Genomic DNA, 18,990 nt, shown 5'->3' on the forward strand with positions numbered 1-18,990 from the left:
TGTGAAGACTCCCGTTCAGATATGTTGGCTCTTTCCTTCACTCCGGGCTGCTACATTTAGGATTAACAGATGCCACTTTGTGTCTGAAGGAGATAGGCCTGTTGGTCTATTCAGGCAGCACACAGGTGCATAATGGCGGAGTTAAAATGATGGAAGAAAAGTGGAGGCTTGTGGAGAGCCTTGTCCTCCATTATAATTGAACAATTTGTAGCTGTTGTAGGATTACGTTTATTTTCCTTTTAACTACACACACCAGTGTCCTTTGATTAAATTGCGCCCCGCATGCGCTTACCGCACTCGGGATGTTTATTTGTGCGTGCAAAGGTTTTTCCTCCGCCACTGAAGTGTCTCGGTAATCCCCCTTTTATTGTGAAAGGTTATTCCCCGCCTGCTCCTGCCTCTGTCCGTTAAGATTAGCCATTCCTGGAGAGACTTCCATTTGCCTCTCATTATTAGACTTCTGTTACCTTCTGTCGGTCCGGCAGCTTTGAACAACTCTCCCCCGCCTTAGGTGAAGAGGATGTGCTCCGTGGCAATCATCCCGACACCGGCAGAGGGTCTAAAATGGCAGTTCAATGGCAGATAATCCTGAGTGGAAAGCGTGGACTGTATGTGTGTGTCTGTATGTGTGTGTGCTCCAACCCACCATGGGGTTTCTATCCACAGGTAGACCAGATGCTACCTGTCATCTCCATTCAGTCAATGTACTCGCTGACCTTTGCAGTAACATGGTTGTTTGGATATCGCATCGAGGCCAGGGGGAGCACAAGATGAGTGAAAAGATGGAAGGAATGTTTTTTCTTTTTTTTTCTCCTCCATCTCCATTAATCCCCTCAAAAACTAAGAGACAGGCTAAGAAAGAGATGTTAGTATGCACTTCGTGTTCAGCATTTCTCTGTTTCAACTTTTTGTGTGTGTGTGTGTGTGTGTGTGTGTGTGTGTGTGTGTGTGTGTGTGTGTGTGTGTGTGTGTGTGTGTGTGTGTGTGTGTGTGTGTGTGTGTGTGTGTGTGTGTGTGTGTGTGTGTGTGTGTGTGTGTGTGTGTGTGTGTGTGTGTGTGTTGTGTGTGTGTGTGTGTGTGTGTGTGTGTGTGTGTGTGTGTGTGTGTGTGTGTGTGTGTGTGTGTGTGTGTGTGTGTGTGTGTGTGACCCAAGCACAGATAAGATTTCCGGGCTGATAAAGTATCAGCCTTGTGCAGCTGTCAGGTGAAACGGTCACAGAAAGAGGAAGCTCTGAACGTTGCCACACGGTGGGTGAATGTGCAGTATGGGCTTCCCCTCATGCCAACATGCAGTGTGGGCGACATCACAGAGGACACACAGTACGGTCCTAATGCTTATCCAGGAGTCAGACATGCACTGTGGAGTGAGTGGGTCAATATTGTACCTCTCATATTCAGATCTTTTACTCAGGTGAATGCATCAATATAAGTAGCTTTACTTGTAATAATATCTTATTGATAACCTATTTTAAAATAATATTGGATTATTATCACTGTCTATTTACATAAAAGAAAGCATTTTATTGTTGCATCTAGTCAGTGATCCACTTTTCACATATTCGTTGGGCATGTCATGTTTTATAAAAATGTATATATATTATTACTTTGATGCTGTTGAGTAAAATTACAATAAGTACAACCATAATTTAGTGCCCAACATACTCAAAAGTACTTCAAAAATGTACATATTACTTTCCACCAATGCCTCTGTGTTTGTGACAGTTTGACACATCAAGAGTCTTTCAGTGGATGAGGCTTCTGTGACGGACTATTGAAAATGCTCATTATGCAGAATGATTGATGCATTCATTTGTAAGCAGGTAAATGTGTGGTTAACTCTCACGGCGTTATTTACTTTAATTGGGTAGCCTAATCCATAATAATACATTTGTCATAATATTTGTAGTTACAATCTGAACCTTGGACTGGGGCTCTTTTCAATTAAAACTGCTAATCCTGGAATCTCCAAATTCCAAGCTCACTCTAATATGATTACATTTGGGCTAAATATAGGCATTTGGGGAGAAAACCCCCCCCCCCCCACCAAATGCGAGTTGTATTTGAAAATGTAGCGTCAGTTTTATCATCCTGGCGGAGATTTACTCTGCAAAGTCAGAGTGGAGATACCAGTCATTGAATATGTAATACAGGCCGTTTTTCATAAACTCAGATGCATTATCCAGAAATAGGCTGCTGATATTGGTTGAGTGCTTTCTTGTCTTGCATTGAAAGTCATTAGTTCCTCAGAAATGGAAATGGATTATTGATAAACTGATTTACATCAGTCCTAATAGTGTTGCTTTTAAATTGCACTGTAAATGAAGTATGATCACTTCTATAGATGTTTTCAGTTTGCTTCTGAACCAAAGAGAGATCAGAAACGTGGGTTTGTTTACATCATGGCCTCAACAGAAATGGTAAACATCCATTGTACATTTTTTGTGAAGGGTAAAATATGTGTTCTCTTTACTTAACTCATAATTTTTGTAACTCCATGTACTTTTTTAAAAAGAAGTATGCAGAGTGATGTGAATCTCCATGCCAGTTAGATGTTGTCTTTAACTAGTGGCCTGTCATCGGCTAAAAAACATGTAAATATGATATATTTCTCAATACTATATTTCTGTGTTGATAATATGCCTCGATGTATTCAGTTGTGGCATTTCATCCGATTTGATAGCTTTTTTTATTTATAAAAATGTCCGGTAAAAATTAGCTGTATCTTTAACTCTTGTTTTATTTGTAACTCAAACAATTGAAAAAGTCTCAACACCTTTTTAATTTAAAAAAGTGACACAATTGGTTTTCTTTTTGATTCCATGACTCTGTACTATTGGAGCCACTTAGTAGGCTACTTCAAATGTTAGCTCTAAGTTTAGAAATATGCACAGAGGTGGGGCTGTCGTGTCACTCTTTCCACACTAACAACAGTCCATCACACAGTAGTAGTGTCTCATGTCTCTTAAATATGCGGGTTGCGTAGATCCTTCATGAATGAAACCATGTGATCCAAACATCATTTGACGTCTGGCGCCTCCGACCTAGACTAAAACAAACGAGGAAGGAGTGGATATATGTAGACCTGCGAGAAGGCGTGAGCGGAAAAAACATTTCTCCAACTGTCTCTCTCCACACCGGGTCGACGAGCCATCGGCGAACCCCAACCCTCGAAGGTGCGGTGGGCGAAAGGCGCCAGTTTGACTTCTGGTGAGTCAGCTTTGTCGAAAATGAAATTCCTTAAAAAGTGCTGAATATAGCGGTGTTGTTTTGCTGAGTGTGCACGGCCGCCCAGCTGCCGTATGGTGTTCGCTGCGCTTGTGTTGCCGCTCGTCCCGGTGTTCGCCGCTGCCGCTTCACTCGGCCGATCTCACAGCAGCTGCTGTTTAAGGGCAGCAGCGGTCTGGTCGTGCTGAATCATCACGACCCAGGCGTCACCCAGACCCGCACATGCTGTTCCGAGACCGGGTCGGGTCGAGTGAACAGCCCCCGCGACACCACCGACCGGCGATATCACAATAACACAGACAAAGGGTGTAAGCCGCGTGCGGCTGTCAAGCTTAAACAGGAGCCATGTGTCGGAATTAGAGCTCCTGCGGGGAGTTTGAGAGCAGCTCGGCTTTTTCTGTGCCGATGGTTAGTCTGGGGATTCCCTTGTTTTGTGTCTACTAAATGCCAAACATATTTAGAAAGGTGAACAAATATAGAGCTAGGGGAAAACATCTTAATGTAGTGTTACAATTTAAGCAGTGTGTGAACCCTCGAAGATTAGCTTGTGCGACTGTCCTCTCTTCGGGGTGCTGAAGCGGCAGCGGCGGACACAAGCTGGAGCCTCCCGCTGCTGTCGCTTCACACGCGGACACGTCTGTTTCTTCTTTGCAGGTAAGATGTAAGATGTGCAGTCATTTTAAATGTAAGTGTGCTAGGTTATAGTTTGTTTTGCGAGCGGTTTTGCGGACTCTCGCGGTTACGTTTTGGTTGACTCTTTGCTTTGCTAAGTTGGCGACAGAAGTGAAATGTGTAAGACAACAATAGACACCCGGCTGCTGCCATCGTATTTATAGCTGTCAGTCGTCCGGAGGTTAGCTACACGGTGTAGCCGCTAGTGAGAGCGCTGCTCCAGAGACTGTTTTGACATTTGCTTTGTGTCAGACGCTGGTCTACACGACAGGCCTGCTGCTCATGTCTCCATTAACATCATATTTTACACGTTTACGTGTCTTGTGCTGTCGGTCTGTCTCCTGGCGTGACCGGTTATACACCGACTGAGCTCGCGACAGAGATGCTGACTCATCACAACGTTGATTTCTCAACGTTTGAGCGAGCTGAGCGGAGGCATGAGGGAGCCATGGCAACATGGCACCGGCGGCAGGCGCGCGGGGCGGACAAAAGGTCTGGCGCGAGGGAAGGAAGCGCTCGGTTTATATTGGGGGGTTGGCTGTGAAATAATAGGCCCGGTCATGGAGGATGTTGACGTGTTAATGGGATAATTACAGCCTGAGTGGGCTGCGGAATATTTGTTTAAAATGTGCTAAATGTGTTGTTTTTCAGTGTGGTTTGGTTATTGAGTGGGTTCAAACACATTTACAGTCAAAGTGGATATAAGGCAAATAGAGATAATTTGCAGATAAACAATCAATCAATGTTTATTTATATAGCCCAATATCACAAATGTTACATTTGTCTCAGTGGACTTTACAGTTTGTACAACACGATGTAAATGCTTTATTAACCAGATTTTACTTTTGATATTTCAAACATTTCTTCAGTCAAACAAAGATACTTTCCGTCCTTGCAGTGAACTCCCTTATATTTTAAAGGAAATTATACAAATCTAAAATTAGTGTTGTGTATATATACACAAAATACATTTGGACAAAAACAAATGCCAGCTTGAAGGCAATCGTGAGTTAATGTTGTACATTGACTGCACATACTGTGGCTAAAAAAGAAAGCACCTCATTGAACTCTAATGCCCTGCAACAGAATATCCTGTGATTGATCTCTTGAAGATGAGCCATTATCTGCTGCCTCGTAGCAACCGATGAGCATTGCAACTCTTAAACACTGAAGAGTAATCGGGAAGCTCTGTGGGCCAAGAAAAACAGAAACTTCACCCCTAATGACTCCATTTCAGCAGCTTTAGTTTGAGTCAGCACTCTGTGGAGTGTATCAAAAGTATGTAGTAAGCAAGTTGGCAAGTACTGTAATAGAGGGTCATAATGATGAAACAGTTGTATCAGTATTGAAGAGAAGAGCAACCCCCCCCCCTTCTCACACACACACACACATTTTTCCCCTTTTCCTTTTTTTCATTTCACACACACACGCACGCACGCACGCACACACACACACACACACACACACACACAAAACCAAGGGGCTAAACTTTTGTTATACTTGGTATCAGTATTTAATCAGTGCTTGAAGTGCATTTCTCTGTCAAGTACTTTCCCCATCCTTCCCTGGTGTTCACGGTAATTGAACGCTGACCAATGCTTATGTGTGCAACTTTGCTGATGGTGGCGGAGCGGCATGGCGCGCAGAGCAAGTGGGGATGAAGGGAGAGGGAGGAAGAATGAGAGATGGGATTTGCGGAGAGATTGAGAACAAGGACCTTTTTGTCTTCAAGGCATTCCCCTGAAAATGCTGAGGCGAAGCAAATGCGCTCTCGCTTAACATGGCGTTTTCACTTGTTACTTACCACAGCTCGTTTCTTTGCCTTGCCATGTGTGTGTGAGAGAGAGAGCAGGAGGTTTAACATTAGTCAAACACACACACACACACACACACACCACTAAACGACGCTGTGTGTTTTTGTTTGTTTGAGAGTGAGAGGAGTGCATTTCCTCCACTTGTCTCACACACACAGACGTACACTCTGTCTCCCTGGTACAGATGAATTACTTCCAACTGTCCCCTGCAGGCTTTGATGTCAAATAAGTGACACTAAGAGAGGCTCATAATGGAGTGTGTGTCACAGTTTTCATTTCATTTCATTTCAAGCCTTTATTTATACAGATAAAATCCCATTGAGATCATTGATCTCTTTTCAAGGGAGACCTGCTCAAGTAGTTCCACATGAAACATAAAAGCATAAACAGAACAACAAAGGACATCCTACAGCATCATTTACAAAATTATCCAATAACCAGGGTACCAATAGCTTTCCGATTGAGTCGCATCCAACCGAGCTTTAAAAACATTTAGTGGCACCAGATTGTTCAGTTTCCATTTAATTTGCAGACTATTCCAAGACAGAGGAGCTGCACATCTAAAAGCTGTCTTCCCTAAGACAGTCCTAGCAGTTGGCCACATTTAATAAAACCACAGCATTCGATCTCAGGCAGTAGCCACTTACAATTCTCCGTGAGATCAGGGAGCAGATATAAGATGGAAGTTTCCCTAACATGGCTTTGTATATAAAAATGTACCAGTGACTGAGCCTCCGTACAGTTGGTGAAAGCAAACCAGCCCTTGCATACAGGGTACAGTGATGGGTTAATGCTTTACAGTTTGTCACAAATCTCAGTGCACTGTGATACGCAGCATCTAACTTGACCAGGCAATTGGCAGGTGCATTCATATACACCAGATCCCCAGAGTCCAGCACAGGTCAAAGGTCACAGAGCCTTTTCCTGGCCTCAAGCGAGAAACAGGACTTGTTCCTGTAGAAGAACCCTAGCCTAACCCTCAGTTTTTTTAGCAGGTTATTGACATGAAGTTTAAAAGTCAGACAATCATCAAGCCAGATACCAAGGTATTTGTAACAGGCAACAACTTCAAGTGTTGTTCCTTGCGTAGTTACAATATCTAAAACAGGCTCTGGTGTCTTTTTGCTTTTGAAAAGAGCATTACCTTGGTTTTATCCACATTTAAAAGAAGCTTTAATTCAGAGAGCTGAGTCTGAATAGTGTTAAAAACAGCCTGTAATTTAAAACAGCCTCCTTAATGGTGGGACCTGCACAATACATCACAGTATCATCCGCATAAAAATGTAAAGTAGCTTCATCCACATTATCACCTACGCTGTTAATATATATGGAGAATAAAAGTGGTCCTAAAACAGAACCTTGTGGTACACCATGAGAAATGTTTAACCACTCAGAAGACAGTCCATCAAAATGAACACATTGGGACCTTTCAGAGAGGTAGTTCACAAACCACCCCACTGCATTGCTGGATATGCCTATACTGGCTAGCCTCTGCTTTAAAATGTGATGATCAACGGTGTCAAACGCTTTGGAAAGGTCAATAAACAGAGCTGCACAACTCTGCTTATTATCTAAAATACTAGTAATGTCATTTACCACTTTCATTGTGGCAGTGATGGTGCTGTTTTCTTTCTGAAGCCTGACTGATGATTAGACAGGATGTCATTTGACCACAACATTCTCCAATTCTCCTTTAAAACTCAACTTTGACCTATATAAACACCCTTGAAAAATGTAAAGTCGCTCTTTTGTTTATTAAACCGACAAAGATATTTCAAGGTTGTAATGAAGGGCTGAGGTCAGCACACGGGACCTCTTGGTGCTGCAGTAGCGCCCCCTAGTGGCAGCTGTAGCAGGTCAAGAGCACAGCTGCCTTGTTGAGAAGAGAGATGAAGATGTGAGCACTGCTTCACAGGATGCTGGAGCCCCTCCAGCTGACATTAGGAGAGGGTCACAGCAGGGCCATAGCCAAGGACCCTTACCAAATCAAACTTTATTTATATCACTTGTGATATAAATCACAAAATAAATCATAAAGCCTGTGACCTAAGATTTTCATCGTCATAATTACACTGTAGCTAAGTACGTATGACTAATAAAAGCCTTGCACTTGAACCTTTTCAAACATTCCTTTACTGGAACAACCTGACATGCTTATTCTTGAACACTGCTACAGTTTATGTAAAAGAACAAGACAAGAGAAATGTCTTAAATACATCCGACCTTTTTTATTTTGAACCATCTCATCACAGAATTCCCATAAATCAATGTGAGAGTAACACTGTCATATCAAAATACCAAAGGCACATGGAAAGAAAAGCCACTTCAGAAATAATAAACTAGAAAGTATTTCATACAAAAATTATAAATATCATGATCATTTAAATTAAAATAGTTTCACCAACCCCTGGAGTGTCACAGACTGTCTTAAAAATATTTAAGGATATACACATGGTAATAAATACATTAATAATACATTAAATGATATTAAATTGATAAGATACACAGTATAAAAACGTTCACACGGTAATGAGGCAACACAAAATCACCCCAAATAGCTGAGCAAGGAGGCCTCACAGTAGTGATTATTAATTTGTTATTCACTCAGCTGCCAGTTCATTAGCTTCACTAAACCTGTTGATTCTGATTCCCTGAATTTAACCAACATCATGACTGCTTTTAAATCTTCTACAATTATTTTCTTACACATTAAAAGTGCTGTTAGCAATTTTATTGATGAGTAAGCGCAGCATCCTGATTATGGCTGGAGGAGGCAGTTTAGATCAGCTCCTCCATGGTGATGAGAGACATGGTCACCGTCCTCTGTGAGTGGGGCAGCTGCACCCCCACTGGCTGCCTCTGAGCAGGAAAGTGCTGTCACACACTGCTTCTTTGCAGGTGCAGACGCTGTGTAAAGAAAAACACTGATCAGTCTTCTTAAACTTTAAACACTTTGAAAACAAGTTCTTAACCCTGCATTAAACAGCACTTTAGTAAGTACAGTCAATCCAAAGAGTTTTCTGGGATTTATTTTGTAACATAACACAATTCAGTCTTTAGTCAAACCCTCGCGCCAGAATATTGTGTACTCGTGTAAATGTCCAATTCAGAAGTGCATATTTAATTCAACTAGATAAATGATTAAATCTGTGTATGTGTAGTTTGTAAAATCAAAGTGATTTAGGAATCAGTGATCTAATCTAGTCACATGGTGTGGTACCATGTCATCTTGTTTTTATCACATGAAAACACCGTCTTACCTTTCTCACTGGAGCAAGCATGTCTTCTCTTCTTGATCTTTCGGCCCTACACACAACAAAATAAATAAAAATGAAGTATTTGCAGTGTTTCATAAGCTCTTGTTATTGATAGAAACATGTTGGAGGTGTGTACTTACATAATTGTCCCTATTGGACCAGTGAGGATTCTGCTGGGCGTGGAGCCGTTTCTCTCTCTTGTGACTGACTGAAGTACTTTTCCTTGTCCTCCTTAGTCATTGCCTTCCACTGTGGACACATGAAAACACACTGTTAGGACACACTAACACACACACACACACACACACTGACACTTCTTCAGATAGTGTACAGGCACAAACACAAGCATAAAAACATCAGCACACACAAAGCGCTACATTTTGGTGATGAGACAACAAATGAAAGTCTCTGTAAAAATGTGTGAGTTACAGTTAAAAGACTTTTGACAAGCTGGCGGCCTGTTAAAAATATTTTATTTATCCGACTTAAAAATACGGACCAAACACACTTACCCTCTGGCCCAGGATTTCATTCTCACAGCCGCTGTGCCTCGCCTCTCGGGGGCAACCTCCGCCTTCACGAGGTCTCGGTGCTCCTTCATGTACAGCATGAAGGCATTCAGGGGCTTCCGGACGTACGGGCGGTTGGTGTCCTGCTGTTTGTTATGCCATCTCTTTCTACGGGAAAAAAAAGAAAGAAATGTTAGTATAAATATAGAACATATGGATACTGTGTTGTTACATTAAACCCCTTTAAAATACATGTATTATAATAATGTTGATGTAGGCATTTCCTAGATAAATGACTCCTTAAATAAAACAGATAGAGGATTCTGGTTTGATAATGAGTATGGCTCATGTATGGCTACAGATTACAACAGTTTCTCCCTGTACACAAACTCGCTCGGATCTGTCATTAGCCCGCATGGTTTTTCATACCACTGCTACGCTGACGACACCCAATTAATTCTGTCCTTTCCCCGCTCAGAGACCCAGGTCGTCGCACGCATCTCTGCTTGTCTAGCTGACATCTCTCAGTGGATGTCCGCTCATCACCTCAAGCTCAACCTTGACAAGACTGAACTGCGTTTCCTTCATCACCAAGTCTGAAAAGATTGTCCCACTCTTGACCTGACTATCAACATCGGCACCTCTGTTGTTTCCCCGACTCAGACTGCAAGGAATCTGGGTGTGATCCTAGATAACAACCTGTCCTTCACTGCAAACATCGCTGCTCCAACCCGCTGCTGCAGATACACGCTTTACAACATCAGGAGGATACGTCCCCAGCTGACCCAGAAAGCGACGCAGGTTCTGGTCCAGGCTCTCGTCATCTCACGCCTAGACTACTGCAACTCCCTCCTGGCTGGTCTACTTGCATGTGCCATCCGACCTCTGCAGCTCATCCAGAATGCAGCGGCTCGTCTGGTCTTCAACCTTCCTACATTTTCCCACACCACGCCGCTCCTCCGCTCCCTTCATTGGCTTCCGGTAAGAAGAATTCACTTCAAGACACTGGTACTTGCGTACCATGCTGCAAATGGATCTGGCCCTTCCTACATCCAGGACATGGTTAAACTGTACACCCCAGCGCGTGCTCTACGCTCTGCATCAGCCAAACGACTCGCTGCACCCTCGCTGCGAGGGGACCCAAGTTCCCATCAGCAAAAACACGTGGGTTTGCTATCCTGGCTCCAAAATGGTGGAATGAGCTCCCCATTGACATCAGGACAGCAGAAAGCTTACACACCTTCCGGCGCAGACTGAAAACTCATCTCTTTCGACTCCACTTCGAGCGATAGAATGACTAACAAAGAACTGCTAACAGAGCACTTATATACTAATAAAGGACTGGCTTATCTAAAGCCAGTTGAGTATCACTTGAAATGTTTGGCTCTATGAAACCTGATGTACTTATATGATTCTGTTTTCTTCAAGGTTGTGTCTTCCTGGTCGAATGTACTTAAGTCGCTTTGGATAAAAGCGTCAGCTAAATGCAATGTAATGTTTAAAAAGAGAGTAAACTTACTTTGAGTTGTAGCTCAGTGAAGGAGCAGCAGGGACGGGAAACTGGAAGTAGGGAGGAGGGACCTCTGTATATAGCACCTGGTACAACTCCTGTCCATTACTACACAAATAAAGGAGGATGGACACACACATTAGATAGAAAGAGTGTGTGATTACAAGCAGACTGTCATTGGCACTGTTGTTAGTATTATTGTGTGTGTTACTTACATCATCCCGACATAGCACAAGTGCTGGCCTTCAGGGAGGTTCACCATCGGCACATCAATGATCTGGGGTCACACACACACGAGAAATATGAGACAAGCTGCAATGGTGTTGTCAGTCCACTGAGTGGAAGGATTTCCCCTTCAAACACTTATATCAGAATAGTTTCATATCCAGTCACTCCACTATGACATATTCATTCTCCTTCATTTTGTAGTTTTACTGATCTAATTAATCTTTGATTCAAATGAAGTTTTAATTGGAAGAAAATGTATTTGTGTTTGTCCTGTCCAGCTGTTACTGTTTCAGCATTTCCTTCTCCTACATCCATGCTACTAAATGTGCTGTGTGCTGAAACCAAACAGTGAATATGTTCAGAGTGTGTTACAGGGTCTTACTTGCTGTGGAGCAGCAGCAGGTTCTCTGACAGCCGTCAGGACCTGAGCATTGTTAGCAGGCCACATATACTGAATGTTCTGTGGAGACAGAGAGGGAGGTTAAGCAGCCATAATACTTTCTCTATTTTAGTCTGTATTGACAAAGCTGCAACTAAAATTAAAGATTTGTATTATCTATTTATCTGCCTGTCTATTAATCTGCCAGTCTGAATAGATCTGACAGTGATACATATTCTAATGGACCTTTCTGACTAATTTGAATTTTTCCAATTTCATTTAAAGCGTGGTAAGCAGGGTCTTACCAGCTGTGGAGGAGCAGGGGCAGGAGGAGGCAGGGGGTTGAGGGCCTCGCCAACACAGGCTTGCAGTGCCTCGAGGAGAGTAGAGAAGAACTCATCTGGACTCATCCCTGCTACTAGTTCCTGTAGCTTGGTCAAATGTTCCATGATGGAGACACTGTCAAAGAAACACGTTATATTATACTAACTCTTTTAGGGTATTAGTGTCTGTTTTCTTCACCACATTTGTGTTACAGTTTGAGTTACTTTGCAGATATGGATTTCTACAACAAAAGCTCTGTAACTATTTATGTTGCAGATTCAAATTCGACACACACAACTTAAACAGTTGAATTTGAAAAGGAAGTGAGTAATATTAACTATAATATGACCAGCTCCAACATTTATATGCTGCTGTCAACTTTATGCACCAGTATCAAATATCATGACTGGGACAACATGCTGCACTGTGAGTACTTCTACTTTGTGTACTTTTGGCAAGTTTTACTGATAAACCTTCTACATTTAAAAGTACTTTTCCGATTTATTTTCAACTTTAACTACTTTCAAATTGATCTACACTGTTGTGTAAACAGCAAACAGGCTTTAGATAAATATTTAGCTAACGCTAGCCGTGTGAATGTAAGCTAATCATCACAGCTAGCATTCACTTTGGGGGTATTTATCTGTTATTAAATGTACAATTACTTCAGTTTATATTACTTAAAATATAGTAGCTTAAATACTTACCTATTAGCTACTGCTTGTACTGTTTTGAGGTTGTGTGTTTTTACTTTGGGTTGTTCGTGCTGTTCTCTGTGAGAGTCTGAAGGGTAATGAAGTGTTTCTGCTCTCAGTCCTGCTTACTTCGGACGTTCTAGATCTCTTCTCTGTTATGTTCGTTCCAACATTCGGTTCTATGTAATGTTCCATGTTCCATGGTAAATGATTCTCGTCGATAACCTGTTCCTATAGATCGCTGGTACAGCGGTGCAATGTAACGAAGTACATTTACTCAAGTACTACTCTCCCCTCAAATACAGTCAGAACAACAGTGTATAAATGCATGCAATATCATTTGTTGACTCTACTTTAGTCACCAGGACTACAATAAATGTGTAAGTATATATCACATATTAGATTAAAGCTCAACAAGCATTTAATAATGATAATATGTAACATGTTGTAATATTTACAAACGTTAATTGATCATTTAGAATTTAGAACAATTCCTACTGCACATATGATTGCTATTTCATGAAGTATTACATAAAATAAATAGTGCTTTTTCATGCATAAAGTCATAGCCTACATAAAATATTGATAATTAATGAATAATTTGATTTCTCTCTTATGCAGTGGTAGGATGTTGCTTTACTCAAGTTCTGACTTTTACTTAGAGTATTCCCTGTTATGCTAATGTATTCCTCACAGCTTTATTTACATTTCAGATTCAGTTTTAATGCCAATGTGACATTATTTTGATGCAGCTATGTGTGTGCATTTTGACGTAAATGAGTGTAACGTGCTGTTGAACAGAGAGGCTCACACCTGCAGGTGGAGACAGAGACCTATGGACACACAGGATGAGAGCACAGCGCAAAGCACACTGACACTCATGTTTATAGTAAAATAGTCAGATAGATTAAGAAGAAAATACAATGTTTTTTCGGAGGCAGCAGATTAAAATGGGCGATTGGAATCGAAAGTGTAAAAAATATATAAAATAAGTGTCACGTGATCCATTAAAATGTGGGGAAAAGATTACTGACAAAATGAGAAATGTCACAGAGCCTTTCAACACTTCTAACAACATTTCTTAGTATGCTTTATATTGTCTAAGGACACTATGGTCCTCTCTTGGCTTTTGCACTTAATACAAATCTTGGATTAGATGCCCAGTTTTGCAGTTCTCTCTTACATTCTCTATTTCCCAGGCCCTTTCATTACCATTTTACAGCCATTAATCCATCAAATGCCCTCTGATATTCCTTTCTTGCCCCATCACCTGACTGCCCCACCCTTCCACACGCCTGTCGCACCCCCCACTTTAATTGCAATGTAGCTTTCGGTCTGTTACCTATTTGCCTGGCCTACCTCCTAATTTGGACTCCTTCATTAACTCCTATTTTCCTTTTTGCCAGCACCCAACCGGTATTCGTACTTGGCAATAAATCACTGATCTTATCCTGTAAGCCTGCTTAGTTTGCAGTGGGTCCTTTTTTTGTTGCCACTCTCCCTCACCTTTGTGTCACCTTTTTCATAGGGCAATCAAGGTGATTTGGCTCATATATTTCATATTGGAGGCATTAACATGCCTCCAATATGAAATATATGCCACAGATTTTTGTGTCCCCTTGTTGTTTTTTAAATGGGTCAATGCCCTACATTTAGTGGATTTTTTTAAGTTTTCATGAGAAGGAATATCGGACTTAGATTTATCAGGTGACTGGAATCTTGAGATGTGGATGAGGCTAGATAGTCCCAAAGAGTTAAGTCATAATAAAATAAACAATCACAAAATTAAAAATAACATTATCATGGTACATTTTCTACTATATTCAAAGTGTTCTTTTTTTAAGTTTTTGTTTCTTTAGGGAAATATTTCCATTTAAATAAGTTACGGGCATATTTTATTTCATAATAATTTTTTATTTTTAGTTTGTACACATGTTTATATACAGGATTATTATCTTCTAGCAACACTCTGTAAAACTAAGTGGTGATGTAAAGAGGAATAAGTGTGGTGAGAAAACTATATACCAAAACATCTTTTAACACAGTTTTGTTCAGATCCAACATCTCTCTGGTGATGTCGCCTCTACGCTCCCAGCTTCGTAGTTTAATTCAAGTGTCCCCTGACTTCCTCATATGTTGACCTGTGCACTCAGCTATGGCACCTCATTCCACAGGATCTTATATGTGTCTGCATGCCCCGACTCCACGCCCAACCACATGTACACAATCCCTGCGGCACATGTGTGGTGATGGCCCAACCCCGAATAACTTCCACTCTGACCGGCCGGCAGCACCCCTCCTCACAGCTCAGAGAGGGACAGTGAGGAAGGGGAAAGTGTGGGAGTAAGAGTGTGGGACAGAGAGAGAACGAAAGAGGATGAGCGTTGACATTCGAAGAGAGTTCATGGTGTCTATTTGACTCGTGTGGCCACGTGGACTCAGTATGTGAATGTTGGACAGAGACGGATACAAACATATCTGGATAGTTGATCGAAGAAGATTCAGTGTCAGGACCGGACCATTTCAGCTGAAGGGTTGGGCTGTACCATGTGGCAGGACTTTACCGACAATTGCTTGATAAACATCGTGGACTTACAGGACCTACAAAAGAGAGATCAACATGGGTGTACTGTACACCGTGTGAGCTCTTACTGAAGATGTCAAAGAGAGATTTCCCTGGTGTTTGTCTTATGTCTGTGAAACGTTGTGATTCATCAACACAGAAATAGAGTATCACCAAGTCTGTAAACACAGCAGAGAAAGTGGATTTTACAGGGGTGGTGACAGAATGAATTATACATGAATGAAACATTTCCTGAACATCTGGATATCTTTTCATGATTTGTTCTCAATTTGATCTCTTGATGTCACAATCACATCTTTTTCACAAGGACGCTTTTTATTGCTTTTGTGGGACTGTTTTGGCCTTCTGAGTTAAGTTGAATCTTTGACCTGTTAAATACTTTAAACCCCACATCATCCTCTGCTGTGCTGCTACTGGACATCCAGAATCTCTTTGAAGACCTTCCTTGAAGAACTCACTAGAATATTTACCCATAAATGGAGTCACAGGCTGGTGCATACCTCAACAAGAGCGCCCTCTGCTCACCTCTGGGTGCTGCCCGCCTCTGTCAGTTAGCCATGGGCTGTGCTGTGATTGCCATGGTTACACACAGTGCAGGTTACAGCGGTTCACACGGCGTGTTTTGCATGGCGGCCTGGTGCTTCTGCTTCGCCATGACGATCGTGGTGTTTTTCCTGGACGCCACTCGCCTCTACAGCTGCCTGCCCATATCCTGGGACAACCTCACAGTCACATGTGCTGCCTTCGCGACCCTCATGTAAGTCACATGTTCAGGTATAACTCTGATGTTGGAGTAATGTTGGTGATGTTCAGACCTAACTTGCCTCATGGCTCTTCTTCCACATATTTTGTGCACAGCCGAAGAGTGATGTGTGCTTAAACACCTCCATTGTTACAAACTGTATGTTGATCCACCAACCCTCAATTCAAATTGAATTTAAGCATCCTTCTGGTAATTGTTTTGGTTTTACAAACTGCAACATTACTACTTACGGTACTTTACACATTTTGTGACTGGTATCATTTGCCCTAGTTTCTAGCAGCTGCAGGTAGGTCTGACTAACTGAACCAGTACATTACCTGAACAGCTTACAGGTGACCACCATCGTCTAATGCTAATGTACCTCTGCTAAGCGGGAAAATAAAACACATGTTGCTTACAATATCAACTTGTTAAGGTGATACTATGATATCGATGTGTTATCAGCTTCTTTTGCTGCCCCCCAGTGACCAACAAATCTTTGCTGGACAGATTTAATAAATATCACACTTTAATGTCTGCTAACTGTCTTTGGCAGTCCTTTTATTTGTTTCATGGTCTATTTCACCAACTTTAACACCTCAGATTCTATATTTCCTCTGGTTTGAAGACATCATATCTACAGTTATCTTTTCTGTCTCCTTCAGGTTTGTGACAGCCTCTGTTGTGTACCCGCTCTTCTTCGTCCGATCCGAGTGCCCCTACGCCGGATGTGATGTCCGAAATTTCCGCATCGCTGTCACTGTGTGCTCCATCCTGGGTGCTCTGGCCTACGGGGCTGAAGTGGCCTTGTGCCGTGCCAGGCCGGGCCAGGCTGTGGTGGGCTACATGGCCACCGCCTCTGGCCTCCTGAAAGTGGTTCAGGGCTTTGTGGCCTGCATCATCTTTGGAGCTCTGGCCAACGGGAGTGAATATTCCCGTTATGCGGCCACAATCTTCTGCGTGGTCGTCTACGCTTTCTGCTTTGCTCTGACTGCTCTTGTGGTCGTCATGACGGTGTGCGGGCGCACCAAGGCTGTGCGCTGCTTGCCCTTTGACCGCTTCGTGGTGGTGTGCACCCTCCTAGAAGTTCTCCTCTACCTGAGTGCGTCAGTGGTGTGGCCGGTGTTTTGCTTTGACCCAAAATATGGCTCTCCATGGAGACCATCGTCATGCCCTCAGGGGAAGTGTCCGTGGGACAGCAAACTCGTGGTGGCAGTTTTCTCCTTCGTCAACTTTGGACTATATGTGGCGGACCTGGTCTACTCCCAAACAATCCGATACACTGCCTCACGTGTGCGCACTAACCCACGATTGTAGCCTTTTTATTTATATTGGCAGGTTTAAGTTATTCATCGGGTGTACTATTTATGATTGTGTTTGTGCTTTTTTTTAATATTTAAAGACACAGATAATATAAAGGGGTGCCGCACATAGTCTAACACTGAGGCCCTTAGACGGCCCAAAGTGGATGTGAAAGCACTGTGGTATGTGAACAAGGAATTTCACCACTGCGTCCCCTCTGACACACCCCACTGAGATGGCACCCCGTCTTTCTATCTCACCCTTTCTGCCCTCTCAGCCAGCCTCACCCAAGCAGCCAGGGCCCACTGGTATATCCTAACAAATCCTCCAGAACCAAGACAATGCTGCTCTTCTTGTGTGGGCACAACACACTGACACACACAAAATGACATGCTGCTTATATTGCTGCTCAAATAAGACCTACAGGAAAAAGTAAATCCACCTTTGGCATCTTTGGCATGCCTGCAATTTGCAAACCCCTCACCAGTGACCTCAGGACTTTACCCATGCCGCCAGAAATAAACATGAGCTGTCTGACTCTGCACTCGTGTTGAAGCAATGAGACAGCATTTATACAATGCTGCTGTCTTTTAAACCTCTCTGTATTTGATCTAATGCTTCCTTCAGTCTATAATAATAAAAAAAGGTAGAGCATCCAGTCTGCTGCTAAGATGTGTGCCACATTTGAAAACAAACAACGTTCAAAATTGCACAATTGGAACATGGTCAGTGTGACCGAGGAATGTTTGCACATTATCATGTCCTTCAACAGCGGGACAAATGTAACAAAACCACGTTTTCATTTCAGTTTACTTCCTAGATAGTTATTTTAAAGTGTATTGAGTCACTACTGGTGCATACAGAATGTTTACCTCTTCTGCTTAGTTCAGCATGAAACTGTGTCATCACCTTTTTGATTTTAAAATGATCAGGGTCTACTGTTTGCATACAGTGAAAGACAATTCATTAAGGATTTAGTTTATAACATATCAATCAATCAATCAATGTTTATTTATATAGCCCAATATCACAAATGTTACATTTGTCTCAGTGGTCTTCACAGTGTGTACAGAATATCAGTATGACAATACGACACCCTCTGTCCTTAGACCCTCACATCGTACAAGGGCTCGCGATCCAGGACACAGGACCGCAGGATCATCCATGACTCCGGATCCCGGCGTATATAGACACCAAAAGAAAGAAATCTGGGGAAGCTGGGTTAATCGGAACATGAGAGTACACAGGTATAGACAGAGAGAAGGAAGAAGTAAGATGTCCCCCGACAAACTAAGCCTATATCAGCAAAACTAGGGGCTGAATCTAATCAGCCCTAACTATAAGCTTTATCAAAAAGGAAGGTCTTAAGCGCACTCTTAAAAACGGATAGGGTGTCATATCTTGTTTGAGTGTGTCCTTTGCTCTAATGGGAGTGCATTACCCAACAGATATTCATCACACGCACTCTTTGACCAGCATTAATGTGCTGGACAGTGGGAATATATACCAGCTTGTCCTTGCACTCATAGGGTTAGAGGAGGAGAAACAGAGGTCTTTCTGGTTGAAACTTTTCTCTGTCAGCACTTTCATAGTCTTGTATTAAACAGAAGAAGACATCTCCCTGCCGCAACTCAGCCTCACCAGTTTCTCCTTGTTCCTTGTCCTACTCTGTTTCACTTGATTAAGATTTTAGTTTTACTCTCTGCTCTCCCCCTCCTCTCTCACACATCATACCAGTCCCCTCCTCCT

At 42.3% G+C, this 18,990-nt stretch overlaps 1 protein-coding gene across 2 annotated transcripts; it reads left to right on the top strand.

Moving 5' to 3' along the window:
* Nucleotides 1–12,064: 12,064 nt before the first annotated feature.
* On the top strand, nucleotides 12,065–18,099 carry LOC117459079 (myeloid-associated differentiation marker-like protein 2). 2 transcript variants are annotated; one of them, XM_034099963.1, is made up of 3 exons: nucleotides 12,065–12,344; nucleotides 14,788–15,954; nucleotides 16,605–18,099. In XM_034099963.1, exons 2-3 carry the CDS (start codon nucleotides 15,674–15,676, stop codon nucleotides 17,254–17,256), a joined length of 933 nt encoding a protein of 310 aa, XP_033955854.1. In that variant the 5' UTR covers nucleotides 12,065–12,344; nucleotides 14,788–15,673; the 3' UTR covers nucleotides 17,257–18,099. The 2 variants fall into 2 exon arrangements, with proteins under 2 accessions (XP_033955854.1, XP_033955870.1); XM_034099979.1 differs by lacking the exon at nucleotides 12,065–12,344 and having other exon boundaries at nucleotides 14,665–15,954.
* Nucleotides 18,100–18,990: the final 891 nt, after the last annotated feature.

The sequence above is a fragment of the Pseudochaenichthys georgianus genome, chromosome 1 (assembly GCF_902827115.2).
Source record: "Pseudochaenichthys georgianus chromosome 1, fPseGeo1.2, whole genome shotgun sequence".
NCBI lineage: Eukaryota > Metazoa > Chordata > Actinopteri > Perciformes > Channichthyidae > Pseudochaenichthys > Pseudochaenichthys georgianus.